The sequence below is a fragment of the Anneissia japonica genome, unplaced genomic scaffold (assembly GCF_011630105.1).
Source record: "Anneissia japonica isolate Jap-2015-1 unplaced genomic scaffold, ASM1163010v1 scaffold2999_len715162_cov194, whole genome shotgun sequence".
NCBI lineage: Eukaryota > Metazoa > Echinodermata > Crinoidea > Comatulida > Comatulidae > Anneissia > Anneissia japonica.
The window spans coordinates 53,489-67,905 of NW_022754077.1; the positions used below are offsets into that span (position 1 = coordinate 53,489).

The 14,417-nt window shown below is 34.5% G+C and overlaps 1 protein-coding gene across 5 annotated transcripts in view; it reads right to left on the reverse strand.

Moving 5' to 3' along the window:
- Positions 1–2,335: 2,335 nt before the first annotated feature.
- LOC117123039 (ranBP-type and C3HC4-type zinc finger-containing protein 1-like) overlaps positions 2,336–14,417 on the reverse strand; it is a 17,838-nt gene continuing 5,756 nt past the window's right edge. For all 5 annotated transcript variants that reach the window (XM_033268855.1, XM_033268854.1, XM_033268856.1 and 2 more), the window contains 10 exons: positions 13,546–13,699; positions 12,115–12,208; positions 11,509–11,701; positions 10,962–11,191; positions 9,499–9,678; positions 5,968–6,137; positions 5,435–5,546; positions 4,398–4,676; positions 4,030–4,173; positions 2,336–3,213 (listed from right to left, as the gene is read on the reverse strand). In XM_033268855.1, coding sequence (XP_033124746.1) covers positions 3,133–3,213; positions 4,030–4,173; positions 4,398–4,676; positions 5,435–5,546; positions 5,968–6,137; positions 9,499–9,678; positions 10,962–11,191; positions 11,509–11,701; positions 12,115–12,208; positions 13,546–13,699 — 1,637 coding nt within the window. In that variant the 3' untranslated portion in view covers positions 2,336–3,132. The remainder of the gene's footprint in view (positions 3,214–4,029; positions 4,174–4,397; positions 4,677–5,434; positions 5,547–5,967; positions 6,138–9,498; positions 9,679–10,961; positions 11,192–11,508; positions 11,702–12,114; positions 12,209–13,545; positions 13,700–14,417) is intronic.

Below are 14,417 nucleotides of genomic sequence, written 5' to 3' on the forward strand. Positions count from 1 at the left end.
TCTATTATACTGCCCTCATCGGAGCGTTCGCTGTCTCTTATACACATCTAGATGTGTATAAGAGACAGGGCCTATACAGTACACAATTGGTATGAGGTTAAAGAAATAATTTTGTGGAAAACTTTTGGTATTGAAGTTGTCATTGGACCGATAAAATTTCAGTTACCTTAACATGCGAGTTAAACCCTTGAATTATTGTGTATTTTGTTAATGCTTTAGTGTATTCCTACAGTCATCTTAAGGGGCTAGGGCGTATATGTGATGATTTTAGATGTAAAATGAAAAATTACCCACCAAATCAAATGTTTTTTTATAAATAATTAATAACAATTGTTAAAATATTCGTTTTTATTGTATGCAATACAAACGAAACATGAACAGTCTCAATTCGTAGGGATATATTTTGTGATCTAACTTCTAATCCATCATTTATGGTTGCGCATCTAATGTTCATGTATAATTGGTTTGTCGTAATTATTGTATTCATACATTGCCAAAGACATTTCTTGACAAAGAAGAACGCATGCGACATAAATTCATTATAACAATCACGCACCTTTTTAAAATTTATTATTTATAAAATTATCAAGTACAATATTATTCTGAATGTATGCTTATCTATTATAAAGGTCAAAATAAATCGAAATAAATAAATTAATTCATTAAAAGGAAAACTTATATTATAGCGTTTCTGTTATTTATTCAACATTGATTCAATCGTGGTGTTGTGTCCTAGGACTACAAGAGATCCACTGCCCTGGGTGAGCTTCTCCCGTGGGGAAACTTGGCAGTGGCATTTGCAAGACTCTCTGCAGATATTATTCTCCTCATGACGATTGAAGCAACTTAATCGAAACGTCGAGACATTCCCAACAGAAATAACAGATCTTTCAGAACTATCTACGTGGTGGTATACTGTTAACATGCAATTGGATTTGACTATTCAACAATAAAATGAAATTTATATATTCCGACCCATAAATTAAAACATGCATGCTTAGGGGCCTACTTTCTCGTTACCGTGCATCGCCATTATACGTATAGGTTACATGATTAATAATATTTTGGTGTAACCTATAAATCGAAGCCAAGTTGAAGCTCTGCCGATAAAAGCATATAAACAATATCTCAATCGTTTTTAACACAACACAAAAATTGAACACCAAAACATACACCCACGTTTATATTTTTATTTTATGTCTACTTATCAAAAGAAAGACTTGATTTGTGTATCAATCATTTCTTAGGGTCGTCTAATATGCTTAAAGCAAACTTGATTGTTTTTCTCAATAAACCAGCATTAAGCCTACAGTAATAGCAAAAACTAATAGTTAAATGTCACTGATTGGCGTAATAAATCAACAACTGTAGGCTTATGCAATCAAAAATGTCGTACGGTAAGTTAGTTTGTATATTCTTTATCGTTTAGGTCCAATCACTTTGCAGTGTGGTTCTGCCGAGGAATCTTTGGTAGGCTGTATTGAAGTATAACTGTCATGAAGCCATCAGATTTCAGTTACTTTAAAAATTGTGAATTAAAATTGGCAATTAATATTGTACATTTACTTAGATTTTAGTGTCTTCCTACACTACCATCTTGCACACAGGGGCTGGGACAAGTAAGTTGTGTAAAGTAGAGTGCTGGGTAGAGGGGCTCTCTGAGGCCTCCTTTTGGACTGGAAGCCTAAGAAATGTGCAACCGAGAGAACACTGGTGTTACACCACTGTGTACGACAGTAAATCTTTAGATTTGTGAAAATCATGAATAATTTATTAGCTATAATTTCATTCCAACAATTTCTTTCTCGCAATTTTATTTACGGGTACTCCTATACGCTGTATCTTTATTTTTACATGCTCTTTTTGTTTTGTTTGTTTTTTATATATTGTATGTTTAATGTTTGTAACATAACAGACATTTTTTACTTTTATCTTTTGTATATTTAACCAAAGAGTATAAATAGAACAAGAGAGCAAAGTCCCGTTCGTAAAAACGTCATGCCTGTGTAGGACGCCAACTAACGGTTGTATATTCTTTTTATTACCCAGTGCAGCGCTGCGTAGCGCGGTAGAAGTACGCCCGCTATAAACTCAGTAAGCAGAAAACAAAAGCACAGTATCTTGTGGAGAACAGATAAACAGACAAACCTACAGTGCGCGGTGCAGTACTGGGTACTTATACACATCTAGATGTGTATAAGAGACAGGTGCAGTACTGGGTAATAAAACATATACAAGCGTTAGTTGGCGTCTTACACTAGCTGCGTAGAGCGTATCGTTTTTTTACGCTCCCAATGAGCGTTGTTGGCTCTCTTGTTCTATTTATACTCTTTGATTTAACCAATTGTACCTATATAAGCTCCTGGATCCAAATTTTGATTCTATCATGTTGTATTGTCGACAATAAAGATTCCTTAATTCCAAATCATTCACAACATAACCATACATTAAGGCCACCTATATACATAAAAAGGCATAAATAAATCACGTTGCCCACATTGGCGTATCTACTGGCAGGCGCGGGAGAGGCATTTCCCCCCAAAAAGACTGCATCCCCCTTCAACCCCAACCCCCAGCTGCCCCAATGAAAAAAAAAACTAGTGTAACAATTTTTCTGGAAGCTCAAAGCATGGTCATGAGCCTAAAATATTCGACATCATCTTATTTTCTTTCAATAATAACTTATTTTAAGTACTGTACAGGTGTACTTATAAGAGCCTAAAAACAAACTTATAATTAAAGTTATAATAGAAATTTTGTTTAAATATTCTTTAGCTTTTAACAATTAACCAAATTAAAATATTTGAAGGTAAACAGCTGATAATATTATTAACATCCAGTAAATCTCCTGATGATGGTTAGATAATGACATTAAAAGTTTCAGATAACTTTTCAGCTCCGATGAGGAGCTCTAGAAACACTCGGCTGCTTGATTAATAGATCTTTCTTGTATGGGCGGCCGTTAGGGCCAATATACTCTACTGCCTCTATTATACTGCCCTCATCGGAGCGTTCGAGACTACGAGAACTTGTTAGAACCAATAATGGTGTACTGAAAGTTAATATTACTATTAACCAAATTAAACTTGTCATTTTAACAAAGTTTTACTAAGGTTGTTCTTGAATGTGCGGTTAGTGACAATTCTGGCAATTAGGACGACAAAGCTGTCCATTTTCTCGGCAATGACAACCACCGCTTCTGTCACCTTTCCCCTAAACATAAAGAATTCAAGAACTTTAATCATAATTATTTGAAAAAACAAAACAGCAGAAAAAATGTAAAAAATATCATATTTATTCCATAATTAATAACTACAAATTATCATTATTACCATAAGAACCAGGGTCCAGATTTATCAAACTAGAAATAAGCTTGAATTCTTAGGTCCATTTTTTTGCTTAAGTCAAATTTATCAATATTGCTTAGCTTAAAAATTGCTTAATATTTAAAAGTCGATTGTACGCATGCGCCAGCTAAGACGATTTTTAAGCTAAGATTTTCCTAAAATAGTTTAATAAATCAGCTTAAGGATATTTGCTTAGGGACATCTTAACTTTTTTGACTTAAGGCATTAGCTAAGCTGAGATTGATAAACAGTTACTACATGAGCCGTACTTGGGTGTTGCGTCAATCATTCTCTATGATAGCCATGTATGCAGACACTCCACACCAGCAGTTTCCACCTTTGGCCTCAGACTATTACCCTGCATCACCAAGGCAGTGATGCTGACCCAAGTAAAGTAACAGATGCAAAAATAATACTGTGTTGATGTATTTTTTTCACAGACCCTGTATTTGGCTGATAAACAATTAACAGGTTTTTTGAGGTAAAAATTTGAATTACTGTAGTAAAAAATGGACTATTCTAATTTGTGTAAATGGACACTTATACATCATTTGATGATTCACTTAAATATGCAAGATTTTCCAGAATTTGGCACAGACTGTATGTCTTTAATCTAAAAAATTTTGAATGATAAAAATATCGAATGATGTATAAAAAAAAAATTAAAACAACTTCAACTTACATTTGGACCCCATCTAGGCCCTTTCGTGACCCAGCATATCTCTGTCTTACACATAGTACACCTCACCCAATCACAGCCGTCCTTCTTTTGTACAATGATCTTGCATTTTGGACAGTGCATAGCATCTCCCTTCCTAACAAGTTCCTATAAAATATAGAAGATAAAATATGTACAATATAACAAAATTACATTACAAGAAATATACGCACCCTGAATCTAATGAATCTTTAGCGATAGAAAGAGATAAGACAGCTCTTAACGGATGACAGACACTAGCTCTTTCACAGTCATAGGAAGGCTGTTTCATAAATGTGCCAGCAGAAAATAAAAGAGATCATTAAGTGTGGAGAATACATTCACAAACTCACGTCCAGCATCATCTGAGTCTGTCTTGCAGCTTGGTCATTAGCAGCATCAGCCCTCAAAGAGTCCTGATACTCTTTGCAGTTCATACCCTCATGGATGGCCTTGCAAGTCAAACAGTTCTTCTTCTTACAAATCGGACATGGGAAAAAGTTAACATCATCCTCATAGATGCACCAACCATGACAGTTCACTGTCTTGCAGTGAAAACTGTTAGCAGCTTGGGTCTCTGCAGTTGACAGGCAACGCTGGAGATGTTTCTGGTATTGCTCGTCATCAACAAGCTGATGATGAAAACAAAGAGATGGATGATGATGAAATGATTTAGAAAAAAAATTATTATTAAATAACATACCGTATTTATTCCAATAAACGCCCCACATTAAATAAATCACCCTCCAGAGCCAACAAACGCCCCCTAAATGACTGTTAGCAAAACTAATGGAAGCAACATCATTCTCAACATTCTCAATATTCTACTCCAGTAGAATTCCATTTTTTCTAACCTTGGTGGGATTAATAAGTCCCCTCAAAAACTCTACTCAACAATAAATGCCCCAGGGCATTTATTCAGATGAAAACAGTGATAATAAAACAACAACTACTTCAAATGTCTTTGAGTTTAACAAAATATCATGGTATTGTAAAAATACAAAAATATTAAAGAAAATCTGGGCCCAAAGCAGTGGTGGATTTAGAAATTTGGGTTCCAACAAATTTGACAAAATGTTCGAACCAAGGGACGGCCTTTGGTCATGGTGCTAGTGTAAAACATCTAGTGGACGTCAAGAAGAAGAGATTTAATGGTTTGGAACTTCAGTCACACAAATTCATATTTTAGTCCAACAACCATCAATGTTCAGCTCCCATTGTGTGATATTTTTTTATAGCTTTATCCCCCACCAGTGGTAGTAGAGTTTCCTAGACTCCTGTACAAGGGACCTACATGCACCCATCCCCTTCCCTGCCCAGCAGACAAGGCTGCCTGTTTAGTTTGAAAAATGATCAACGTGTTGCATAGGCTACTGCTACTACTGCTTACTGCTCGAATTTCACGGTCCTGGATCAAAGCATCACAAGCAAAGTTTTCATCCATGTATGGACATCTTATCTCTGGCTCTTCATTTGTAGAAATGTGCCCTGTCAGACACTCCCTACAAGATGTTGGAGAAAAGAGAGTAACAAGAAGTTGTCCTCTAAAGCAAATAGAGCATGAAAGAGTGAACGACCACGGTAGTAATTTTAGATAACTTGTGGCCGACTGTTTCAGTATTTTTCATTGTAAATTTACAGGTATTTTTTGGCCTTATTATTTTTTATAATAGATTTTATTCAAGTAGATTCCATTATATTGCAGTAATGTTGTCCTGGTATTCTGCATTTGACATTTTTTAAATGCTTTGAACAATGAATCCCATTGTATAAAGCGCTTAGAAGTCTGATATACCTTTTCTGTTTAAATGATTTAAATCACTTGAATTAAAAATTCACCATTTATTTATTATATTTTATATTACTGTGTAGTATTATTTTTCAATTAATTTAGTCCTTAAAAAATATAAAAGGCATCCTTACCTGCAGAATGAATGAAGACACTCCCTCAGAGTCACACCTTCTTCAGCACCATAGTCATCGTAACATATCAAGCATGTAAATGGCTCGCTGTTCGGGATCAAGTCCATTTGGTCATATTCTTGAAGTCGTTCAAAGTTAAGAACTGCCAGCTGTCTTTCCTCTTCCTCTATCTATTTTCAAAGAATTAATTATTTAATATCTATTCTATCTTTCTTTTTTTTTAAATTGTGAGTTATAAAGATTGAATCAATTTAAAAATATAAATTATAATTATAATTGCAAGTATAATAAATTATAATAAATTATAATTGCAAGTATAAACAGATATCATTCATAAAATATTTATATTTTCGTATTTTGTTACTTTCTTTTTGTAACTTTTTCCTTATTAGGGTTTTGCAGATTTCAACTGGGTTTTGCAGATTTCAACTGAAAAAATAATTATATTTGCCTGTAATTATTCACTCTTCTCACCCACTGTATTTTTCCTGTACTGTATCTGAATGAGTTAATAAAAAGCTACCCCACACACATTTTTGTGCTAATTTGAGAATGATGTAAACCAAATTATTTCATTAAAATTATTTCAAATATAGTTGGCCTGTCATCAACAAAAATGATAACTATAATACAACAGCAATGAAAACTTCAAAACTTTATTATTTCAGGTATATTTATTACGGAAATATAAACAAAATACAATGCAATACAGCCAAAATTTAAGTATACTATTAATCCCAAAGTATTGGAAATGCTTACAGTGCTTTTCAGTACGGCATATAGGAACATAAACTGCTGACCTGGCAAAACCTAAGGAGCATTTTGGCTTTTCTCACCTCAAAAAAAGGTAGCCTAGCATATCGGATATAATAACCAAATGCTAAGAATTTTGTGCAATGCTACATGCATGCATTTATGCATATACCGGTAATTCTATTTTCTAACAACATTTTGTACAACTAAATTATGTAATCTTTGTGTACCCGGTTCTATTCCATCCCGTTGCTTTCCTGCAAAATATAGGACAACACACTAATATTCGGAAAGGTCATTGGTCCAATGTGCATGTTAAAAACAGCAGTAAACTCTCCGGAAAAAAGTTGGGGGATTGTCTCTGCTGAAGAGGAGCCCGGTCCAAATTCCCTACTTAACTCGGGTACTATGAAAAATGTGTATACTTTAAATATTTAATTATTTGTTTTTCTTGTTATGACATTTTAGGCTAGTTAAAATTAGTGCTAGTGCTCTTCACTCTAGTGGTCCAGGTTTATACAGTACAGGTATTAGGCTATTTTAGCAACCACGAGCAACAACTTTTGTAATGGCGCCATATAAATAGAATGATTGATTGATTGATTAGCTCCCATTAATTATTGAGCATATACAATTATATTCCATATGTAAAGTGCATAGAAGCTACAACATATTAATTGCACTATATAAATACAAACCTATCATTATTATATTTTTATGCTACTATGCAGAATATTATATATGAAGGTTGGCATGGTGAAGTAATAATATATATCAATGCTTGCGGTATACCACGTAAATATATTTATGTGCTGTACCGCAAGCACTAACATATATTATCCATACTATTAGAGTCTGCTAATATACAAGACAGCAATAAAACAATGTATATATAATATTGAAATTTAAAAGGTTTCCTGTGAGAGTTTTTACATTTTATTTTATTACATTCCATTTTGTCACCCACTTTAAATACGTCACGGCTGACCTTAAATAATGTTAATTTGCTAATTATTATTTATTTATTAATAAATGCACTTATTATGTTGAATAACCAAAGAAAAAATCCAAATGAAGACAATGAGATCATGATTAATTAGCATTTTAACCTTCATTAAGTCATTTCTTTTTTTCTTTAACCTTTCAACCTTTTTTGTCCAAATGTAAGAATTATAACCGCCCTCATATTTGAATTATTTTTTCTATGCGATCTATTTATATACATTTTTTTCTCCTCTTTCTAGGCTTTCTGTTTAATGTCTCTTTGAGTCGGCTTTTCAGAATGTATCAATCAAAGCTATTGACTTGCATTGACGATAGCATGGATGGTGGATCAGATGCTAACTTCAGTCCGTCTCCTCCTCCCCTCTGTGTTCTCAATAACCCAGGCCCATGAAGATCACCAGGTGCCTAAAGAATTAGAAAATAAACAAGCCTTTAGTCTGATGTGCAAGATCGTGTTTGTATGATGTGATGTATTAAAAAAATCTCCAAATAGGTAGTAAGGGCATGTAAATAAATTGTGAGTGTTAATTTAATTAAAAATCCAGTTTATTTTCATACTTGTGTGATCTTGCTAGGCTATCTATATGGACATAGCAAGTTCAAAAGAGTGTTGTATGGTAGTGCATGTTAAGGATCTGGGGAGGAGGTACGACTGCAAGTTTCCACAATTTACAACATGTATTCTTATTCCTCTGCTCGAGTCTATTTTTAATTTTTGGTCCTTTGGTTAGCATTAGGATCTATTCGTTAGATTTGGGGTGATGTGTAGACCTATTTTATTCGTCATTATTCACTGTAAAACAGTGCTCTGAGATATGTTTATAGGGCGCTATAACACAAATATATTACCATTATTATTATTTTTATTATTATTATTATTATTATTATTTATTGAAACCATTCGTGACCTTTGCCACACCATTAACTGTAAACTAAAATTTCACTATAAAGCGGGGTAATCGCTGCGTCGCATGACGGTCATATGACCGTTGACAAATAAATTCAACTCAGCTCACTGTGAGCGCTTGATGACGTTCTCCATAGAATCGCGTGCCCGGTTTTACTCATTGATTAAAATCACTGTTGAACCAGAAAAACATATCAAACATTCTATTCAAAGATTTAATTGCTCATTAAAACAAATCAAGTAAGTTATCAACATCAAATTTTATTGAAGATATTTAATTTTCGTTACAAAGGTTTATATATTCGGCGTCGGTTCTTGAGAACCAGACGTTTTCTAGGCAAAGATGGTAGGCGGGCCACACACGCAGGATTTTTAATATATTTTGGTGGACCACACACTGCACACATGTCATGTCAACAGGTATACCAGATCTAGGTCTGACGGTGCCACAATTACCTGATGTTTGCCATAGACTCTTTCACTACAAATGACTGAAGTCTTCAACTGCCATTTTTATTTCTAAGCCGCCTTTAAATTGACTAGCATCTTCAATCAGACTGTTGCCAAAAAATTCTGATAGAAGTAACTAGCACCTGCCACTATATACCCAGAATAGCTGATAACTGTGGTTAAAATTTGTTGGCGTCTACCCTTAGTATAACTGATACCGCCACAAAAACTATTGTTAGAAGTTGCAGATGTCTGCCACAAGACTATCACCAGAATTGCAGATCCTTTCCACAAGATCATCACCAACATAAACATTTGTCCAGAAGTGAAGAACTCTGACATCTTAACCCAATTCCCTCACATCTTTTAGAGTCGTGAAAGGAACGATAACCTGATGATGAATTCATGTTACTTACTTGTCTCAAGACATCCTGGTGTTGTTCCTCTTCATCAATTAGTCTCTTCTCTACAGGATCAAGTACATATGAACCAACCGGTGGTAGGACATAATCATCGGGTCTTGGCAAAGTACACATGTGACAGCTAGGCCTGCGTGGCGCATTGATCATTGTACAACTATTACAATTCCAACCAACCTGAAGGATATTTTTAATAATCAATCAATATGTAAAAGTTTTAATTTTTTTGCAGCATATTGATTATACTCTCTTGCATAAATTATTCTTTTCTCATTATTAATTTTAAAAAATGTATATTAGGAAAAAATATGTTTGTGTTACTTTAACCTAAATGACCCAAATAATCCTCAAACTATAGGCATTGGGTTTTTTTTTTACAAAAATATTATAATTGTATAATGTATTATAATAGCAATTTTCAGGCTTAAATTTATAAATTTGGAAGCTTAACCACAGATTCTTGCCACCAGCTATAATGCATGAGTGAATAATGGTAAAAACAAAACCTATAGACCATTTTCGCGAAACTTGAAATGAAAGTTTTTGATAATCTGGCAAACAACCACTGGGAGACTTCCAGAGGCCTACGCACTTCATGCTATGTAGTTACCAGTGTGCGCGCAGTGCTCTATTTGACACTAGCTAGCTGTTTAGGCTAGGCTAGGCTGCTGGAAGTCGCCCCGATGAGTTTCAAGATATTGGCAGCGCTGTTTCAAAATAAACCCGATAAAATGGTCTATACCTATAGTAAAAATAATTATGTCCATCCGACCGACACTGACTTCCAACTGTTGATTAACTATGATCACTACTGTAATACATTTTTTGTGTTGCGCTAAGGCACTTGAACAAAAAAAAATTACATAAAGCCCTGTCCAGACTATCAAGTTTTGACAAAAAACTTTGTATGCCCATATACAGTCATGATATGCCTATATATGGTCATGATGTGCCCATATATAGTCATGATATGCCTATATATGGTCACAATGTGATGCCATATTCACCATATTTAGGCATGTCACATGTTTTGTTGAACAAAACCAGGCTTTAGAATTTTTCTACAATTTAATTCCTGTTTTTAATAGAAGTATTGACGTCACAGGAGGGCAAAGTGCAGCCCCCGAGCCGCATGAGGCCCGCCAGTGATTTTTTTTGTGGCCTGCGAATACGAATCAAAAACCTTATGTGTGTGGCCCTCCAACTAACATGGGCTAGAAAACACCTTGTTTTTTACGACCCGGTATGTATCATATGTAAAAAGTAATATAAACAACTGGGAATAAAGTGGTGCAAAAGCAGTGCTTGGAGAATTTTGGAAGTGCACTGGAAAGACCAAAGTTTGGGTGCGGCCCTCGGTGTTAAATAAGAAATTTACTTTGCCCTCCGACCGATTTTTATGCCCACCCCTGATTTACGTATTGCCTTTTGATATATTTAAAAAAACATAAAAGAGTCACCTCAAGTGCAGTTTTCTTCTTTGTACTTGGTGCAGATGACACTAGAAGTGGATTGTCCATGTATTGGTGAACAAACCTCCTGGCATCCTCCATCTTCACTGGTGGTGTTTTAGCCTGTGGTCGCCCTGATTGTCTAGCTGGAGGTGGACCAGCAGCGGCAGCTCCCATGTAAGGGACGCCAGCACCTCCCGGTGAAGGTAAGTCATCCGGCAAGCGATCAACATAAACCTCTGTGAACAGAACAGTTTTTAAAAAGCGCGTGAAGGTTGCAGATGTTTAAAGTCCCGGAAACAGTTATAAATGAGGTAAAAAAAGACATCATAGTAAACTATTGGGCTAGCAAAAATATTTCAAGAAAATAAGAAACTGCTGCAGGCCCGTAACCAAGTTCATGGGAAGGGGGGTTTCCTATAGATCTTTTTAAAATATACAAGTCAATTTTTTTAAATTAAATGTTTTTTTATAATTTTTTTCCTAAGTTACATGACACTTTATTTACTTATCAAAAAGTATATCTGCAAATTGTGTCATATTCCCAGGAACTAACCTTGATTTTCACTGGGTTTCCTTTCTGCCTCATCTTTCTTAACAGCAGCAGTATTTGCACTGACTAAGTAAAGGTACACCATGAACCCAGACGTGTCAATATGCACTGACTTCAGTGTTTCCTGATCTCGCATAATTCTTTTTTCTACAATCCATCTTTGAGCCTTCGGTGGGAATCCATAAAGCTTATACATCTGTAAAAACAGGCAGAACAGAATGCTTTTAAATTTTATTTAACAATAAATTTATTAAACCAATTGCTTTCATGGTAAAGTAAGATAATAAATTTTTGACAAAATCATATTTTCTTCATGTTGATTTGAAATGAAGACCAAAGACAGAAATTAGCTATTAAATAAAAATGAGTATGAGATAATTATGTTGAACACTTTTTTCTTAATGAAATTACTTTATTTTGTAGTACATTAAGTTAAATGCAAATCATAAATCTAAATAGGACACAATCCATATTCTTGGTGATATCACCATCACAGATATTTGGCATCTAGTCCCAGATTACTTGTCGTTTCAGAAAGTACAACTCATTAATATCAGGGTTTTAAAACCAGAAACCAAAAGTATCAAAACCTATGAATTCTTAACTTACTTTCTCTTTGAGGGTCTTGAATGTTATTGAAGGTTTCACGCTCAATGTTATTTTTGCTGAGGAGTCGTAACGATCTTCAACTGAAATTCTTAAACTATTAAGAAAAAAATGATGATACAAACTAATTATATTAATAACCCACGCAATATTTATTTAATAATTAAAAGTGCACAGGGGGCATAAGAAAGCATATCCCACATATTTATGATGACGAGATATTAGGCGAGACTTTTTCTATACCTTGTTTTACAAACACATTTTTTTAACGATCGTTAGAGGAGGGTGGAAATATAATAAAAATTAAATTTTGTTTTCTTATTTAGCAAATAGTTTTGCCAAAAACATCCAGATGGAAGAGAAATTAAAATAAAATTTTATTGGAAAATGTAAAACAGTGTAGTAATTTTATGTTTAATGCCTTAAATTTATATGATTAGGAAGAAATATCTCATTTTTGGAGATTTCAAGGCAGCGGTGAGCATAATGAAACTAAAATTTCCATTTTTTCGTGGCAGCAGGTGTGCTAATTGGCCAAAAATAAAATTTTATTTTTATTAGAAATCATTATTATTGGCAGGCTGCGGGTTCACTAAACAAGGTATAAAAAAGTATCGCCTTATAAAAAAAAAAAAAAAAACTCCCATCACTTCTTCAGAGGTGAAAGCAGCATGGCCCAGGGTTAGCTGTTAGGGAGTTAAAGTAAAGTCTATCAGTGGAACAAAATTAATTTGGAACATTTTCTTAACAAGAGATAGATGGCCTGAGCATGCCATTTTTGGGCATCCAGAGGCGACATTACCTATTTTTTTTTCTACCAATTATGGTGGAGGTTGGGGGGGGGGGATTTGGTGTGGCCCATCTGTCAGAGTACGATGGACCACTAATAGGAGAAACGGCGATGTCAATGTTGCAAATACTGAGACTAATTCAAGAAGAACCGAAATAGAATTCCCATCCTAGGCTTTGTTTCACATATAGAGTACTAAGTGTTACATCACATATACCATGTGATACTACTCTGTTACTACCGGCGACACAAAATGCGTTCAAAAAACGCCATTTTCTCCACTGGCAAACAATTAATCGCAATTTCTAACGTAATTATTAAGAAGTTTTATCTTAATTTTTCTTCGTAAAATGTTAATTGGTGATTAAATATGTGTTTGATAAATAACATAATGCGAGCTTTTTGTGTTTTTAGTACATTTTGATGATAAATTATTAGGTTTTAAAATGCCTATTCCAGAAAGCCTATTCTAAACCATTAAGATTATGAAGTCATTCAGGCGTACTTGAACGGTAGCCAATGTCCAGAGGGCGCCACCTGGTGATCTGACGACACGACTGTTGTACTCTATATGTACTCTTGAATGAGATGCTGGATTACGTAATAAATAAAACAAATTTATGCAAATATTTTTACAAACTAACTTAATTGGGTTATCGTTCTTGGAGACATCTGTCATGTTTGCATCTTGGCTCACAGCCAATGGAACTTTATTTTCTGCTAATTGTTGGGCAATTTCTCCAGCCCTTGCAACGTCTCCATCATGGACACACACTACAAATTCATTTATGAGAGAATCTGGAAAAAATTAGGATTCAAAATTAAGAATAAAACTTGAATATCTTTTGTTGGATTAAAGAAATTTCTAGAGAGCAGCTTAGCTTAGTCGGCTAAATTGGTGGAAGCCACTGTGTGCTGTGTGTGCGCTGAACCGTGGAGATCTCTAGGTCCCCATTTCAATTTCCTTGTATTTCAGCCGGAGGGCTGAAATGCAAATTATGATACAGCACCATCTTTCGGATAAGATGTTTAGGACATTATGGCCCATGTCCACATTAAAGAAATTAGTACGCTCTTCAGAAAAGAGTAGGGGATTGTCTCCTGGTGTACTGCCCAATCACCACCAGAACGACGACCCCATTGGAAATAAGTCTTCTTTAGACTTTCGTGTGTTATCCTTGGTGTTTACATCCAATAAAATCCATCCATCTCATCAGACCCACTTCTTTTTTTAGTGCCACATCTTAATAAAATCTGGAAAAACCCTCAAACATATATTTAAAAAGATTGAATTTCTCATACAAATGATCAATAATAAAGTTATTTTCCAATGATTCATAGGTGGTAAAAAAAGTTTTAAACAACAAGATTTAAACAATAGTTTTATTGCATATTGGTAATTCCCAATGTATTGCATTCGTTTCCCGTACACGATATAAATTTATCAATATTTCCTTAACGAGCTCACACGGTCCAAGAAAGTATAATACATACTCCAAGTATTGAAATACACGCC